At 39.4% G+C, this 18,098-nt stretch overlaps 1 protein-coding gene across 1 annotated transcript in view; it reads right to left on the bottom strand.

Moving 5' to 3' along the window:
• CAPN5 (calpain 5) overlaps positions 1 to 18,098 on the bottom strand; it is a 494,730-nt gene that overhangs the window by 53,673 nt on the left and 422,959 nt on the right. The window contains exons 7-9 of the mRNA XM_086936072.1: positions 17,808 to 17,885; positions 16,341 to 16,536; positions 11,546 to 11,668 (exon numbers count right to left, since the gene is read on the bottom strand). Coding sequence (XP_086792198.1) covers positions 11,546 to 11,668; positions 16,341 to 16,536; positions 17,808 to 17,885 — 397 coding nt within the window. The remainder of the gene's footprint in view (positions 1 to 11,545; positions 11,669 to 16,340; positions 16,537 to 17,807; positions 17,886 to 18,098) is intronic.

Below are 18,098 nucleotides of genomic sequence, written 5' to 3'. Positions count from 1 at the left end.
TATTATTCCTAATGCAATTACAATTCAAAAACTCCTTATAAGATTGCGATTATCCGCAACGACACATTTGAACAGGCCTTCTCTCATGAATATCTTGTCTAAAAATGAAATGATATTTGCACAGTCTGCGTTACAAACAATTCCAATTTCGTGCCACTGCGAAAAATGGTCAACAAGTACTAAAATATACTTGCACACTCCATCCGTTCCTTCAACAGGTCCGACTATATCCAGTCCTAATCTTTCCCATGACATACTTGGACTGTCAATGGGATTCAAAGGAGGTTTAACACCTTGGCTGCACAGGATATTCCTCTCCTGTGCTGGGCCATAATGATCTTGAGTGTGGTCATGACAAGCTCAGCTCGTCATGAGCACACGAGCACCGTGCCTCATGACGAGCTGACCTCGTCATGAGCACCGAAGGGGTTAAAGGCTTAAGGTGCTTATCAGAATCATTGCAAGCAACACACTCTCACTAACAACTCAATTTGTTTGTTAGAACCAGGCCACTAATAATTATTCTTCACTCTTTGTTTGTTTTTTGAAATGCTAAGGTGACCCTCATGGCATAATCTTAGTATCATTTTCCTTAAGCTGACGAGTGGGATCGCCTTACCAGATTTGATAAGTAAACCATCCTCGACACACAACTCATTCCTGACTTCACAATATATTCTTTCTTCCATTTTGAGTTTGCTCTTTTTGGGCCAATCTTTGGTTATAAACTCATATATTCTCTGCAACCCTCTGTCTCTGGACAAGTGATCTTTCCACTCAGGAAGTGCAATGACTTTCAAACCATCAGTGAATAATAAAGCAACTTTGTCATCATCATCCTGTAACCATTCATCTTTCTCTCGTGGTAATGGTAACCTGCTCAGAAAGCCGGCCACTCTATTCTTGACCCCTGGCCAGCACTCCACATCACACTTGTAATCTAGTAACTTCACAGACATCCTACTGAGTCTAGGGGAAGCGTTCTGTAGACCAGCAGTGGACAATATTTTTGTAAGGGGTTTATGATCAGAATGCAGTAATACCTCAAATCCCCAAACATACATGCGGAAATGGTTTAGAGCCCATGTACAAGCTAATGTTTCATGCTCTAAAACTGAATTTCTTTCTTCAGCTGAGGTAAGAGAACGTGAAGCAAGGTCAACCACCCACTCATTATTTTGTCACGTTGCGAAAGGACCACCCCCGAACCTTTATTGCCGGCATCTGTAATTACTATGACCTGAGACGTGGGATCAAAACCTTTAAGAAAAGGTGCATTGCAGATCTCTTTTTTCGATTTGTCAAATGATTCCTGGCACACAGTAGACCATACAAATCTCACTTTGCTTTTAAGAAGTTGACGAATAGGGTAAGTTTTCTCTGAATTAAAAAAACAAAATTTTTGAATAGTACTCTGTCAGTCCAAGAAATGCTCTGATGTCATCTTTTCCTGTGGGACTGGGTGCATTCACGATTGCATCAGTAAGACCATGCTTAGGTTTGATTCCATCCTTGCTTTAGCTGTGACAAATACACATCTTTTTGTGCAAACCTGCACTTGCTAAACTCCACTGTTAATCCTTTCAGTTTCAAGATCTCCAAAACTTGCTTTAGTCTGGCATCATGTTCCCTTTTATTGCTGCACATGATAAAAATATCATGCCAACCACCTCTTTAAAAATATTTGTCATAATTCTCTGAAAAAGGGCAGCTGCCGATACCAATCCAAAAGGTACCCTGGTAAACTGGAAGCAACTGGACTGTGTTATGAACATCGTGCACTTTTTACTATCAGCATGTAATGGTACCTGGTGGTATGCAGATTTTAAATCTATTGTCGAGAACCAACACATTCCTTTTGTGACGATAAACATTTCGTTGATGCGAGGTAGGGAAAACTGATCCACAAGTATATTTTTGTTGGGTTCCCTAAGGTCAATGCATAACCTAACCTTGCCATTGGGGCGTTTGACAACTACTAAACATAATTAACTTTTGTAACTCATCTCTGATGTAAATAGGTAAATGCCTAACTTTGTGAATACATAGTCCAGAAGTGGACTTCATTTCAATCCTTCATTAAAAATCCTTTAACAAGACAATGTACCTGAAAAACTTCAGGAACCTCTTTAACCAACTCAGAACAATTTTTATCTGTCTCATTAATCGATAAAATAGGATCAGCGCAATTAGGATTGAGGATAATGCCCAGCTCACCATGATCACTCATGCCTAGCACAGTGGGACCTTTTTGCCACAAATAACTTACACTTAGCTTCTTGTCATTGAACTGGAATTCAAGATTCCTGGATCTAACAAATCAATGTTTTCCCCTGTATGGATTTTGGCTATAACATTTGATTTGTCAAGATGAAAACCCAATTTGTCAACAAAATGACGCCTCCAAATTTCTTCACTTACAATGGTAAAAGGTGAATCGGAATTGGCTACCACATTCAACTTCACTCCACCAATGTTTACTTTACAAATAGGTTTTCTAACCTTGACAAGATTAAAATCCAAATTGTCAGTCTATGCAGAACACAGTTAACATTAGAGGAAATTGAATCCTCCGAAACCTCAGGGTTTCTTTTGTTATGCTCCTGCACACACTGACCTTTCATATTAGAATTTACAATTTTTCTTCTACAGATTTTGGCATAATATCTAACCATGCCACATAGTGAACCTTTTTGATACTTAGCTGGACACTTCTTGAAATATGCTAAATGCTCCCCTGAACCACAACTATAACATTTCGAAGAACTATACTTGTCACTTGGTGTCCTTCAAGTATTCTTTTTTCCTCAGTTATGATTTTCCCTTGCAAGACCTCGGAGTTATTTCTGCTTTTGCTCTCAACTTCTTTGTTCCTATTAGAACTAATCTTACTAACCAATTTGACATAATTTGGCTCTTCAAGGACCTCTGTGGCACATCTTAATGTCAACTCTGCTTTCTTGACTGATGCCACCACCTCTTTCAAAGGAGACTCACCATTGACCCATAACTTATCCTGTATATTGGGGTTGCTTGCAGGCATAATTATTTGATCTCAGCTAAGTTCCTTGTGTAAAACACCAAACCTGCTTGTTAAAGCCAATGCCCATAGCGCTGATTCATAATTCAATCATCCACACTTTCAGTTTTCCCTTGTTTGCGTTTGAATTTTTTTAACCTGTCCACTGCCACACACAATTGGCAACAAATGAGCATCCAGATCTTCTAATACACGAGTAAAGACAGCACCTCCCTCTCGTGGTCTTTTCTCAATTTGATTATACGTTTTAAGACCACCCAGATCTAAACAATACAACAGCACTTTTTTTCTTCTTTGGAGTAAAATCCTCATCGTCAAAAGTGTCCATGCAATTATAAAAATACTCCTTACATTCCTTCCAGGGCATGCATGGAAGGAATTTCCTTAGAAGGAAGAAATGGTTGAGGATTGCTTAAATTTATTAAACTCAATGCACATATAGCTGTAAACAAACTTGAACCGTAAGCAAATTTTGCAAGTGTTAATAATGAAAAGAAAGGACTACCATCGTAGTATATAGAGTGAGACAGAAATGCATGCATGAATACAAAGTTCCTTATTTGTCTATAACTAAACACTTTCATTTCCTTCTAATGTGAAATTAGACAGAACTTTTAGGCAAATATAGTGAACTTTGTTACTAAAAAAAAAGTATATAATGACGTATGCTACTGTTTTTGCTCAAAATACATTCCAAACCTTACTCCAATTAAACTTGTATACCACACTTTTGTAATCACAGTCTACTTCCACAGTTAAGCGCTAACAAGCGCCGCAACCAAATGCTCGTCCTCACAGTGAAGTTCTTTCCGCTGACAGGGTTCTTCCAAGCTGCATCGGTAAACTTCCCTCATAAATCTGTCAAGTGTTGACGCCTGAACATGATCTCGGGTGTAGCAGTGCGCCGTTATGAGCGTTGCCTAGGAAACCCTGCCACACATCGAAGATAAGGCTCCCAAGATGGCCGCCTGACTTAAGCTCACATATTATTTCAAAGCCGGTTGGGCGCGTTCATCAGCTAGCAGAACACAGGCATGCAGCGCAGCTCAATGACGTCCTGTGCCAGTCATCACGGAGCACCGGCCAGCTCTCCTCACTAACACGGAGTCCACACAAACTGCACTAGAGCGCAAACATATTCAAGTAGATGTAAATGTAATGTAATGTAAATGCCAATTTGTATCGCGCGGCAATCGCTCCAAGGAGCATCTAGGCGCCCAAAAGAGGACCACCAGATGATCCACCACCACCTAGATGCATTAAGGCTGTGCAGCGCTGCAAACCCTGGACCATAGGGGATCGACCCAGCCTACTCTTCCCAATAACACGGTTTGCTCCTTTGTTCCAAATCAGCGTCTTGAGCTGAAAATCCGCTTGTTGCCACTTTGTAAAGATGACAGTAAACTCTTCAGGGTTCAGCTAAATTTATTACAGAACAGCCCCAGACACGGCCGGTTGCAATGGTGACCAATGATATCTAAACAAACAACCACTGAGCAACTGACAACAGTGGAATCTTGGAAACGGGGTGACACACAGTGCCAATGAAATAGGATGGAATGTGTTACATCATAAAGGTGGGAGAATCACGCTGCATTGCATGCCATTAATCAGACTGTGACCTGCAGAGATTGCTGATCTGTAGTAGATAAAAGCTTTATAACTAAGGTCCCTTACAAACTGATCTACCAGGAAGATACCTACTTCGACTAAGGAACCTTCCACTGGATCCACATTCCTTTTCATTCACCAAAATAACCAAATTCTTATATACCAGTAAAGAGTTCCTGGACCCTGACATCTGGGAAGATCTCCTGATACTTTCCATGCAAGTAAGCTCGAAATCTTTGACTGTACCAGAGGTAACGTATTCAATGTTGCTCTTAAGCAATACAGAATGTTTATAGGTCATGGAATGTATTTCTTTAGATGTATGGAGTCTTGGGTTCGACGAGCTGCTTCAGTTGCTTGTCGGACTCCGGACTGAAGAGGCACTCCTCCTGTGGTTGGAACTATTGTAATAAAATACTTTTAAATCTACTTCTACTACTTCCTGGATTATTATACCAATCAACTTCTACATATTGGTGACGATCGGGATTGGTTCCAACCCCCGTAACGTGCGCATCATATTGGGGTTTAATAAATTTAAGTCATTATTTTTTACGGTACTTAAGGACAATTTTATGGCATTGGATGACATTTATTAAAATATCGATCTGGATGGCTTCTCTGTATCCTGTGACTCCTGTTTCTCAACTGGTAAACATCAAAGTCATGGAAGGATTGAGTCGATTTTACAGTGAGGTTTTCAAGTCTCTTTAACCTTTTTCATATTGGGATTTACGCCATCTGTCCTTAGTGCAGGTCAGTGAAGGAAACTCTTTGTGGATTAAAGGTTTTCATTGTGTTATTACCTGCGGATTACTGTAGGGCTCAAGTTGTTTTGTTTTGGATCTACAAACATTCAAAAAATTAGTTTGAACTTAGCACTTACCTCAAGGATTAATGACGTCCTCTGCATAAAGTTCTAACCTCGAACAAACTGAGGGTCTTCCTTCAAATTGCCGACGAGCTCATCTACGTCATTTCGCCTTCTGATTCACTACGAAGTCACGCCATTGCGCACCGTAAGCCATCCGACAAAGCGTGAGGAAACGTGACCCTTCGAATTGCCGGCGATCACAACTATGTCATTTCCCCTTCTGATTCTGAACTACTACGAAGTTACGCAATTACGCACCGTGAGCCATCTGGCAGTGCGTGGGAAATGGGACTCCATTTTGAATTAATTTCAAGAGGTTCATCGTTGCGCACTGTCAGCCTCCTGGCTGAGTGCGAAGGATCATTTCTTCATCGAACATTGTAGTTATACGTGCGTAGTTATTCATGTTTAGTTAGTGACTATAAATAACGCTAGTTATATTATTGTGCAACTAGAAAAATGGCAAATTCAACATTTTAACGCTTTTGACTCCTCAGTGTAAGACACATTAAATGTTTCTCTTTATTAACGATTTACTATTTTAAGAGTATTTTGAGCTAACATTTACTCAGTGAATATTTTTTATGCTGAAAGATTTATTTAGTTTGGGTTCAAAATGTCTTCAGTGAGGGAAGTAACACAGCCGCCTCCTTTTTTAGAAAAACCTGGAAAACCAGTGATGTTATGGTCTGAATGGTTTGGTTTATTTGAAAACCATATAGTAGCTATAGATGCTTCTGACTATTTTCCTCCTCGTAAATTTGCGTTGTGGTTTGGCTGTTTGGCTGCTCAACGCATTTTTAACAGTTTAACACCTATTCCTCCTCCTTCAGGTCATTCGGGGGATAGACAGTGGAATGTTTATTTGGAGGCGATTGCAAGACTAAAAAAACAATTTGAAGAGTCACCAAACTCTGTTGAAAAGGCATACATTTTATAAAAGAAAACAAAAAGAAGATGAAAAGGTAGAAGAATATATTTCTGCGTTGAGGGTCTTGGCAATTTCGCCCATCACTATCCTTCGAGACACTACTTTCTATGAAAAATGGGGCAAAAAGGTAAACTTGATACATACCGATTTAAATCCTAAAGATTTTGGTAAGAAGGATATCGACATGTTCGGATTCTTCATGGGAAATTTACAAATACTTGGAAGGTCAATTGTTACTAAAATTTATGTAGCGATAAAAGGTAAAAATATTGTAGGTTGGAAGGACCTAGTGAAAATGGGCTTGTATCTTGTACTGGGTGATGAGAATCCTATTAAAGAGTTGCCTGTTTGTTTTGTGGATGATGCAAAAATAGATTGCTTAGATCTTTTAAATGAATTTAAGAATGTTTTAGCAATAAGATTGGGTTGGTAAAAGGCGTAGAACACAGAATTAAATGAATTTCTGGTGCAACGCCAGTGGCGCATAAAGTATGCCCAGTACCTTTAAGTGTCAGATCAGCTCTTAAAAAGATGCTGGAGGATTTATGTGAACACAAAATTATTGAACCTAATGAGTCGTCTCAATGGGTCGCCCCCATTGTTGTCGCTCGAAAAAAAAATAACGAGGTCAGAATATGTGCGGACCTTAGAGGTCTTAATTAAAACATAAAAGTTGACTGTCATGCACTCCCTAAGATTCATGAATTGTTGGCAAACTTAGGCGGGGCTAAATGGTTTTATTTAATAGATTTGAAGTCTGCGTATCATCAAATCCCCTTGTCTAAGAATCTCAGGAACTGACTACCTTTGTTACCCCATTCGTCGCTTTAAAATTTTTGAGGCTTCCGTTTGGGTTGGCATCAGCAGCCAACGTCTTTCAGAGGCTTATGGATACATTATTCAAAGACCTGTTCGGAGTCCAAGCCTACTTGGATGACATCTCAATTTTTGCTAAAACGTTAGATGAACATAATATTCTTTTGAGGAAAGTTCTTTCTATTCTTGAGGAATGAGGGTGAGAGAGGATAAGTGCAAGTTTGGTGTGTCTGAGTTGGAGTATTTAGGGCAAACAATTTCAGAATCCGGTATCAGACCAAAATTCTCTGTGGTGAGAGCACTTAAAGAGGATAAACCACCAAGTGATAAGGGCTCGCTTCGCTCATTTATGGGGCTAGCTGAGTACTATGCCATATTTGTTGTTAACTATGCTCAAGTGGTTGAACCACTCCGCATGTTACACAGAAAAGGCCAGAAATTAGTTTGGTCCAAAGATCTTGAAGAATCTTTTACTAAGGTGAAGGAGTTAATCATTTCAGCGCAGGCTCTTCACGCTTTTAGAGATGATTGCATGTCTATTATTTCAGTAGATGCAAGCATGTATGGCTTAGGTGCGGTATTGAGTCAAGAAGTGGATGGGAAAAAGCAAACAGTGGCTTTTGCTTCTAGGTCATTGAAACAATTTGAACGGCATTACAGTACAATCAAGCGGGAGGCTTTGGCCTGTGTTTGGGTGGCGCAAAAATTTAAAATGTATATCTGGGGTCGTAAATTTGTGATGTTGTCAGATCATAAACCACTTTGGTTTATTTTTGGCAAAGTGGCTGGAAACAATAATCTGTCTCCTAGATTAACCAGACTTGTATCTAAACTCCAGGAATACAATTTTTAATTAAAACACATTACGGGAGGAAAAAATTTCAGGGCGGACTGTTTATCCAGGCTGTTAATGGATGAGGATGATTTGGTGGAGGAGGATGTGGAGAGTGTGACTGTCGTTGATGCTATTGAGGAATGGAACTCGGCGATTTCATAGACAGATTGGAGAGAAGCTAGTTTGAAAGATGTTATGTTGGCTCAAGCTTTGGAATTTTCCACTGAGGTTTGGCCTGATGTGAGGAATTTATCTGGTGAATTAAAAAAAATTGCCCAAGCAGCAGATGAGCTTTCTGTGAAATATGATATTTTGTTGAGAGGAGTTAAATTTGTTCCGCCAAGTGGTTTGAGGAATATTATTGTGAAGTTAGCTCAGAAAGGTCATTTAGGTGTAACAAAAACTGGTATGAGAATTAAGTCTCATTACTGGTGGCCTAGCATCGACGCTCAGGTTAGGTCAATGGTGGACAATTGTGAAGAATGTTTAATGTCGGATAAACATTGGAAAACCCATTATTCTCCTTTGCAGCCTACCCAATTTCCTGGTGTGGCATGGGAAAAAGTGGGGCTGGACTTTTCTGGTCCCTATAATGTTTTGCCTGACGGAAAGAGAGATCTTATTTTGGCTGTACTCTATTTTTCTAAGTGGATGTATTATAAATTTGTGGATGCTCCAAACTCGGATAATACTATTTCATTTTTGGAAAGAGTGTTTTTACTGGAAGGGGCTCCTCAAGTGCTGGTAACGGATAATGGTACTCAATTTGTATCAGATAAGTTACGTACGTTTCTGGAGTTGGAAAATATCAAGCAACTTAAAGTGGCTCTTTATTCCCGTTCCTCCAATGGTTTGGTGGAACGTGGTAATAAAATCTTGAAGGAGGATATCCAAACAGCTATGGCGTCCGGTTTGGATGTGTGCAAATTTCTAGAAGAAAAAGTTTGGAATTATAATACTTCTTCGCATTGTACAACTCAGGTTACACCTTTTGAATTGTTCAGAGGTAGAAAAGTACACTCTACTTTATTTCCTTCTTGGCGAAGTATAAAGTTCTAACTGGAAGGGGTGCGACACGGAAGAACTGAATAATACAGTTAGACAAAAACAAGAGGTGATGAAGAAAAATTTTGATAAAAATAAGAATGTGAAGGATTTACAATTATCCATTGGTGACTGGGTAATGATCAAAAAACATTTCACGGTGTTTAAGGGGAATTCAATTTTTACAAATCCTGTACAGGTGGTCAAACTTAGTAAAGGAGCGGTGTTTTTGGGTGGGAAAGGTTGGTGAAATGTAAGACAACTGGTAAAATTGTCTGAGAATCAAGCTGTTCTAATCAGTAATAAGAAGAATAGTTTAAAACAGGAAGGGTGTGGTTGGATGCATTGGTTACAACAGGATGTTAAGAACAGTTCTCATTTCCACAATGCTGAGAATTCTGTTGTCCCCTATACTGTTGATAATGCTCCCATTCCTTCTTGCAGTCGTAGGGGTAGACTCAAAAAAGACTCCTGCAAGATACAATTAATTTATTTCATATTGATGTTAGTACTTTGTTTTCTTTTTTAATGTTAAGGGGGAAAGATGATGTAGTGGTTACGTAGTCAATGTTGATAGTAAGCAATACAGAATGTTTAAATGTCATGGAATGTATTTCTTTAAATGTATGGAGTCTTCTTGAGTCTTGGGTTCGACGAGCTGCTTCAGTTGCTTGTCGGGCTACGGACTGAAGAGGCACTCCTCCTGTGGGTGAAACTATTGTAATAAAATACTTTTAAATCTACATCTACTACTTCCTGGATTATTATACCAATCAACTTCTACAAGGGCATTCCGCTCATCTATGTCAAATCAAATAAAATCAAATCAAGGGCATTTTGTTAGCGCACAACTCACCTGAAGGTCTCAGGGAGCTAGCGGACAAACCTCCGGGGTCGGCTCAGGTAAGGGGAGACAGTTAATTATCGAACAGCCATGTCTTTAGATTCTTGCGAAAACAATTGTGGTCAGTGATGGTGCATAAATGTAGAGGTAGTTTGTTTCAGAGAGCTGGTCCACAGAAAGAGAAGGACCTTCCTCCGTTTCTAGTAGTGCGGATTCTCGGGGGTGAGAAGTCGTTCATACTGGATTGCAGAGTCCTGCGAGGCTGGTACCAGGTTAGCTTATTTACCCAGTACCCTGGGCCTCTTCATACATACTTTTATTTGCTAGACAGAGAGTCTTACAACGGATTCGCTTCCTCACAGGAGGCCAGTGAAGAAGTATCAGATATGGGGCCGAAGGAGATTTTGGTGGGAGGTTGAGTACCAGCCTAGCCGCTGTGTTTTGTAGAAACTGAAGCCTAGACAGAAGGTCTTCATTTATTTAAGACAGCAGGGCATTTCTATAGTCCTGTCTTTCAACAGACCCTCCATAGCAGGATTCAGAAAAGTGTACTGTCATAAGCGAGTTTCAAAATCATTTGAAACCACGCTTGAGAAGTCCAAAACGGGGTTATCTGTATAAATGAGCATCTCTCTTGTCTCACTTTCTGAAGGAATCTCTCAGTTATTGCGAAGGGTGTAAACTGGTAACCGTTCGTTCCTCTCAACACTGAATTAATGCATCTACCACTAGGGCTCCTGGATCTGGCATCCAACCGTAATACTTGTTTACTTGAAATGTGAGTGTGCTTGCAAAAAAGGTTATACCTTCAGAGGACCCAAAAACCAAGCTAATTCCCTGAAACAAACCTGGGTAGTCTTCACTTGCGATAATCTCTCAACATTCATGAATTTCAGTCCACAGATACATTCGCCTTTCCAGGCAATTACTCTGCCCACAATATTCATTGCATTTCCATAACTATCAATAATACCCCACACATCTAATTAGAGTCCAGATTCTTTCGCCGATAGGTAAGTGTAAGTTATCTTCGACATTTTGTATTTCCACTGACTGCTCTGGCGACTCAGACCGCCTGACACAGAAGCACACACCTGATTACAAACATCATATCACTTCAGGGACAAGCCTTTTATACATGTAGTGCTGCTTTTAACATTATAAAAACCAGGTCCGACAGATTTTTAGCCACACACTCTCCTTACCTGCCCTACAATACACCTCTTCACTCTAAATGGGTAAGGAACAGCTTTTTTTTAATTAGTATGGGTCAAAGGCATGATTTGTGTCAAAAATGTTAAGGGTAAAAACACAACTCTGAGCCCTGTTTAGGGTCTAAGATCAAGCTGGTTGGAAAATGTAATGACACAAAAGATAACCTTCTGGAGGTCAGACGCGGCCCTGATAAAATGGAAATAATACCATCATAAACCATAACATTCTAGAAATCTTTCCTACGATTCTCCCCAGGCCTTGAGGATGCCAGAAGATGTTTTTCCCATTAAGGGGTTTCGGATAAAGGAAAACAGGTATAGTCCTTTGGGTCTTACCCGGTGGATATCAAATCCAATGGCCAGGTTTTCTCCTTTTCCTTCTTTGCGACTGGTCTTTTTGGATTTTTGTTGAAGGCAGATCATCACCTCATCTTCTACTTTCTTCACATCAAAAACATACTGAGGAAAACACAAAAGAAGGTAATAGCAATTAGTCTGCAAAGTCCTCCAACTTCGAAGGACTATTAAAAAGATGCTCACTGCTCAGAAAGTAAAACATGAGAGGTTTATTGTCAAAATAACAATCATCCTTTCTCATGCAAGAGCTTTGGAAATGCATCCTAATAACAGGACCTCACATGAGAATTTGCCAATTTTTAAAAATATTACAAACCAGAATAAAGACCTCTTTAATAAATGGTGCTCAAAATTTGGTAAAAAATAAATATTTTCTTTTTATTTAAGATACTTATAAAATGTGAAACTAGACCGGAGTTGCAGCAGGGCAGTGCACAGTGTAAAAAAAGGAATGCAGAAATGCAAAGTGTACATAAATGGAAATAATTCATGTAATACTTTGTTGGCAAAAGATAGAATGTTAGGCTGGAGAGTCAAGGAAGTGAAAGCACTACCAGACACATGAAATGGGGCTACATGAGGTAAAAGGAAGGAATCTGCAACAAATATTTTCAGTTCTTTGCTAAGTTGAAGGCGTAAAAGAGTCAGATGTACAGCATTTCAGAATCAGGGCCCATTCAGATCGCTTTACATGCAGGCTGTCTCAACTCTCTCGAAGTCGACGCCCAATATTCCACTGTATCCCTATATTTAAATCACCCCAAAATTTCTCAGGTTGTTCAGCTCCCACACACATTTGATCTTGTGATGAGTGTTACCACTCAGCCCAGCAATTAGCAGAGTAAAATAGTAACTGGTTCCTTTCAATAACTGGGTTCGAAATAGGAGAAAAGTTGAAGGATTTATTAGAAAATCAAATTAATCAAGCAGTACAGAGTAATGATTAAATGCCATGAAGACATAAATATGGAGTACATAATAAGAAATTGAATAATGAGAAATTGAAAAAATTCTAAGTTCCAGGAATACAGCAAAATCAATAGAGAACTGACAGCATCCTTGAAAGAAAATCAAAAATCAAGGCTCACCCCCAATACTAGATATTGTTATACACATTACATAAGTAATGAGCAAAAGCTGCCACTTCACATTGGTTTGACTTTTGATAACACAATCTAACAAATCGCACAACACATCACTAAAACCATATTAGCACTATTCGACCTTTCACAGATGTCTCCAGCAGCTTCCATGCTGTTGCTGTCCAGAGATGCACAAAATTATGATGCATTAGTTAAACAATAGCCCATACACCAATGTTTTGTACCAGACCAGTCATTAGAAACCTACTGTAGAAGGCCTTAACAAAAAACTATATGATACGGGACACAAAGAAAAGTTTCATTCATATTACATTGCTCTCGAAGGAAAATAACCAGTCAAGTCATAGGAGCATGTAGTCTGCAGAGACTGTAGAAACAGTAGGGACAGAGGACACGCAGGGGGGCATTGACCGGAAGGGTGAATGAGCAAAAGCAGGTTGAACAGAACATCAGCAATGACATCCATTTTAATAAAATGGTGCCTCACGAAAATGTGGCACAACTAAACCGCAACAATAAGACACTTGAATGTATTTAATCAAAGATGTTTTAAGTGTTATATTATTAATTCATTGATTAAGACTAGAAATTCTTCATAAAAATCATTAGTACACAAAAGAATTTGTCACTCAAAATTGCACATTTTAAAAAACTTCTACAATTCCAAATGGGTAAAGCGACATGGCTGCTGATTGCTCTCTGGAACCAGAGATAAGTGGGTTGTAGGTAAAATAGTCTGGTCTGCTGGTAAGAAAGTCTTTCTAAATGGTTCTAGAAGTCAGAAATGTAATGGGGGAAGCAAGAGGGCAGGGCATGTTCCATATGGTTGGTGATTAGGCATGAGTGTGGAAGGAGCCATGAAGAGGTTTACAGTGGAATCTGATAGAAAGCTGAGGTGGGCGATCTTGCCGTCAATGTGGGTAGCACAAATGTTTGTAGAGTAGAGCGAAAGTTGCTGAGGGACAAAGACGCGTATCCTTCGGGACATGTCAAAGCTCAGATAGGCACTTGTGCATTATTGGGTTGGTCATCCAAAAGAAAGGTCAGAGTTCACGCAGATGCAGGACGTAGCATAGTGGGGGAAAGAAACCCTCAAGGTTAAAGTAAGACAAAATGAATTTCTTATTACAAAGTTCAACTGCAAACATCAACAAAGGACAGTAAAGGGTAAATCAGATAATATAGGGATAATTAGAGTACTATCAGTCAGAAACAAGATTTGGCATTGCCAATACGTCTGATATTAGTTGACTTTGCCAATGCTTGTTTTGACTTGGTCCTTGCAAAACCTTATTGTTGGGGAAGCTTCTGGGTCCTCACCAATCTAAAAAAAGGGCAAACTATTTTGCGTGTAGATGTGCTCCTTGTGAAAGGGCAGACTGCTGTCACTCAGTGAAGATAGCCAATGGCTGTAGCGGGCTGACCCACTGCCCCTTGCTGTATGCTGTAGTGGGCAGAAGAAAAATGTCAATGGCACAATAAAATACCAGTGGATGAAGGGGGCTGGATGAAAGCCCCTTTCAATAAATATACATATCATTTTAGGAAAATCAAATGACTTGGCTAACACGAAACCAGACCAGCAAAAATTACAAGATTAAGGATACCACAAAGGTTAAGCATGGAAAACAGCAATAAGAGACTAGGACATTACTGAGAGTAAAGACAGCAAATGATAAATAATATTGAGCATAAAGGACAAAAAACAGTTCAAATACATATTGGGCCTCTCAGAGATCTTACAGAATCAATCCCCATGAATGTTACAGGGATATTTTGCATCATTATGGATGTCCCAGAATTGCAAAGTGGCTTGCAATATCGTATCACTTATAGCTGCTTTCTTCCCCATTTCTCATGAGCTAACCAGTAGATTGTGAAATTGCAGGATTTTACTTGTGCAAATTTTGTAAAATTAAGGGATGCACTTCACAAATTCCGTGTTTATGTGTGTTTACATCGAGTAAACCTACCCGAAGGCAAGTGAGCAAGACACACGACCAGCAGCTATTTATAAGCCATTGTCCTGTGTCATTCTACAAGGAAGCTCTTTCTGCTGATTTTCATGCCTTCCAGTAATTATATTTGCCCTTCTATAAAGGTTTGTGTAACTGCTCTCAGTTGTCCACCAATGGATCTAAATTAAATTCTTCAAACTAAATTATAGAAAAACTTAGACCCTTAACCTAAAAGGACAAATATGTATTTGCCTACCATAGTTATGGCTGGAATGCTTGGGCTGTCACCTAGCTGTACTCCCTAGCTAAGGACCTAAGCAGATAAAGGTTTTCTTTTCTACCACCTGGTGGAAGTGGTTACACCCTCCCACTCCCACTGCAGAGCATTTCAGGCACGTCGTGCCTAAGAAATCACCCTCACCACCTGGATAAATTATTTGAGGCTGGGCTACATCAACAGGTGTGGGGTTTCACTTGAGTCTTCTAAGACATCTGCTGAATTGATTACAAGCTCAGACCTGCCTCTCGAAGAGACAAACCATTCAATATTATCACACTATAGTTTACTCTGTTCTTCAGATAACGTCAGGAACAATCCTGTAAGCATCAGACTATGATCATGTTCCAAGTTTTAGAAACCGGATATACTAAATAGAATGTTCTCCACATCCTGGAAACTCACCATACACATAAGCTTCAGAGAGACCGTAATCACTCTCTTAAAAGGACATTTCTACCCCCCACATCACACTAAACCTCCCCACACAGTCCCTTCGCTTCCTTCTCCAATCAGTTCGCTAGACTACTGATCATTTTCATCTTACTTCTGAAAATAACAACAAATCCTTAGAAATCAGAAATTATCCATGCAAAGAAATCACTCATCTATAAACGGAACAATTCTACCCACCTTCAACTTGTCATAAAAAATACCACTGATACTAGGAACTAATTTTGCAGGTATTAAACGCTGCAGTACTATATTGAAAGTTCTAACTGCCTCCACTTTCAACATATTAATGGTGATGGATCAATTTTGGGCCTAAACAAATCTCATCAGATCCAGCTTGAGAAACGGTAGTAGGCTGACTTTATATCATATGCCTTCTACACAACCCAGTTCATTGCCAAACACTCGAAGTTAAGAGATCATTTAGATTTCAGTTCCTCTATCTGGACATCCAATCTTTCTTTAAAGTCTAGATCTAATCATAAACTCTACATAACTGTGGATGTCCATAGTCAAAGCTCAATCTCCCTCAGTGTAAGGTGTTCAATTAAGGAGTATCTGCCCGAGGATATTTGCTCCTATGCAGATCCCATAAAAATGTGCTTACCAAGGGCTATTTACACTCTGCTATTGAACTTTCCTCCTCACATGTCTGCTCTCAGTCTTGTCAAAACCCGCCAAAGCTTCTTCGTTCTGCACGTTGGGGATACAGTAGCCGTATATCATTTATCTGGGAAAAAATGGTTATAACAGGCACAAGGAGGTTGCAGGTCATGTGGGGGGTGAGTAATTTCCTATGCGCTTCTACATCTTGGTGACATAGAAAGTTTTTCTGGGTTAGGAAGTGAATGGGTTTTTCCTTATTGAGCATAAATTCACTTTGACCGGATAACTGTTAAACCAATACTAAAGAGACTAAAGAGACCATATGTAATTTAAAGGGTTTAAAACCCCATACAAAGACCACCACTTTTGGATGTTACCTGCGGGTTTTGTAAGAAGGTGTTCTTGTGGTTGACGCAGCCCCCACTGCGGTTCCGCAGTGGGTCCTCGCTCGAAGTCCAGGAACCTCTCAACACCGCCTCTTCCCAGGTCTTGTGCACACTCAGGTATGAAGTGTTGATGAGACGGCACATAATGATATCTGTGTAATACTTGCAGAAATCTTCAAATGTCATCCTAAAAAATAGCATTTTACACAACTGTTACACATGTCTAATTCATGTGTTCGTATTCCTGCATTTTTGTTTCGCTGCGAAAGGTTGAAAAAATATAGTTATTAAAAAAAGATTCGCGTAGGATTTTATGTTGGTGGCGATCTTCATTTTCTGCAAAAGTTTCCGTTAAGCAAATAGTTGAATTTAAACTTTGTATTTACTGCTAAGTGAACTGCATCAGAAGTGCAATTTTTCATGTGCATATGAAACATACATTTTAATCTCCAAGTTGAATTTACTTCTGTTTCCAAATGGGGAAATGTTTTCCCTAGACCCCCGGGAATCAATTCTGAGTATTTTCTGAATTTGTTGTTGCAGAAGATTCCCCAAACTGGTGGAACTTCTTTATATTGCCAAATCCAATTTACGAGGGTAAAAGGGCCTAGGCAGTGTTCTTTGTGTGGCCACCTCTGTGTAACTAGGTGCACAAATCATTTAAGAATCAGAAAAAGATTCTAGCACAGCATCCTTGCAGAAGATATTTGTAAACTGGTGTTACAGCTACTGTTTACACTGAGCACAATCAATCAAACATAGGGGCAGATGTATCAAGATTCCATTTTGCGATTTCTAAATAGCTATTTTAAGGAATCGCTATTTAGAAATCGCAAAATGGGATGTATGTAAAAAAAAAAAAAAAAAAACAAAAAAAAAATCGCTATTTTTTAGCGATTTCTTAATCTTCCTTATTTGCGAATTCGCAATTTGCGAATTCGCAATTAAGGAATAATTTCCCATTCATTCCTATGGGCCAGGAGGCCCATAGGAATGATTGTGAAATTAATCTCAATTTGCGATTCGCAATTTGCAAATCGCAAATTTAGAATAATTTCAAGGGTGCACCCTGCTGCACCGCTGAAATGTACATGTGTGTGCATATGGCGCAAATAAATGCCCTATGGGCATGTGTGTGCGTCACATGCCACCTTCAAAAATGCCAAATTGTACATATTTTAATTTTTGCGATTCCTTAATTTGCGAATTTTTGATGCATGCCAAAACATGCAAATAGACAGTTTGCGATTCGCAAACGGCTTGATACATTTAGGCCATCATTTCTTTATTATGGAAAGATCATATCGATCTTTTAAGTGGGCACAGTAAAGAAAAACGTGTAACACAGACACTACTATTTCTATAGTCAAATAGTGTATCATGGCGGTAGATTAAATGCATTCCACCCATTATTCTATCAAACAATTCCTGACGAACCTCTAAGGTTTTCCAACTCACCAAAACTCTCCATCGTCTTCAACAGTCACTCCCAGCTTTTCTCTCTCGGATTTACTCACTTTTTGCCACTCCTCCGAGCTGCGGGAGAAGACTGAGTTTTAAAGATAAGACAAGGACAAAGGATGGGGTGTAACTTGTAAATGTTAATTGACCAACTTTTTTGAACTACCTTTTATAAAGTACGACAGGTGTAATGGACGGAAACTCCACTGTATGCAGATAAAAAAGTGTATAACATTGGCATGGGAGGCAGACGGATTAATACATTCTCTACGGGAACATAGCAGAGTC

This window comes from Lissotriton vulgaris, chromosome 8 (assembly GCF_964263255.1).
Source record: "Lissotriton vulgaris chromosome 8, aLisVul1.2, whole genome shotgun sequence".
Lineage (NCBI taxonomy): Eukaryota > Metazoa > Chordata > Amphibia > Caudata > Salamandridae > Lissotriton > Lissotriton vulgaris.
The sequence above is the reverse complement of the archived record's forward strand: the minus strand, read 5'-3'. Positions and strand labels throughout refer to the sequence as shown.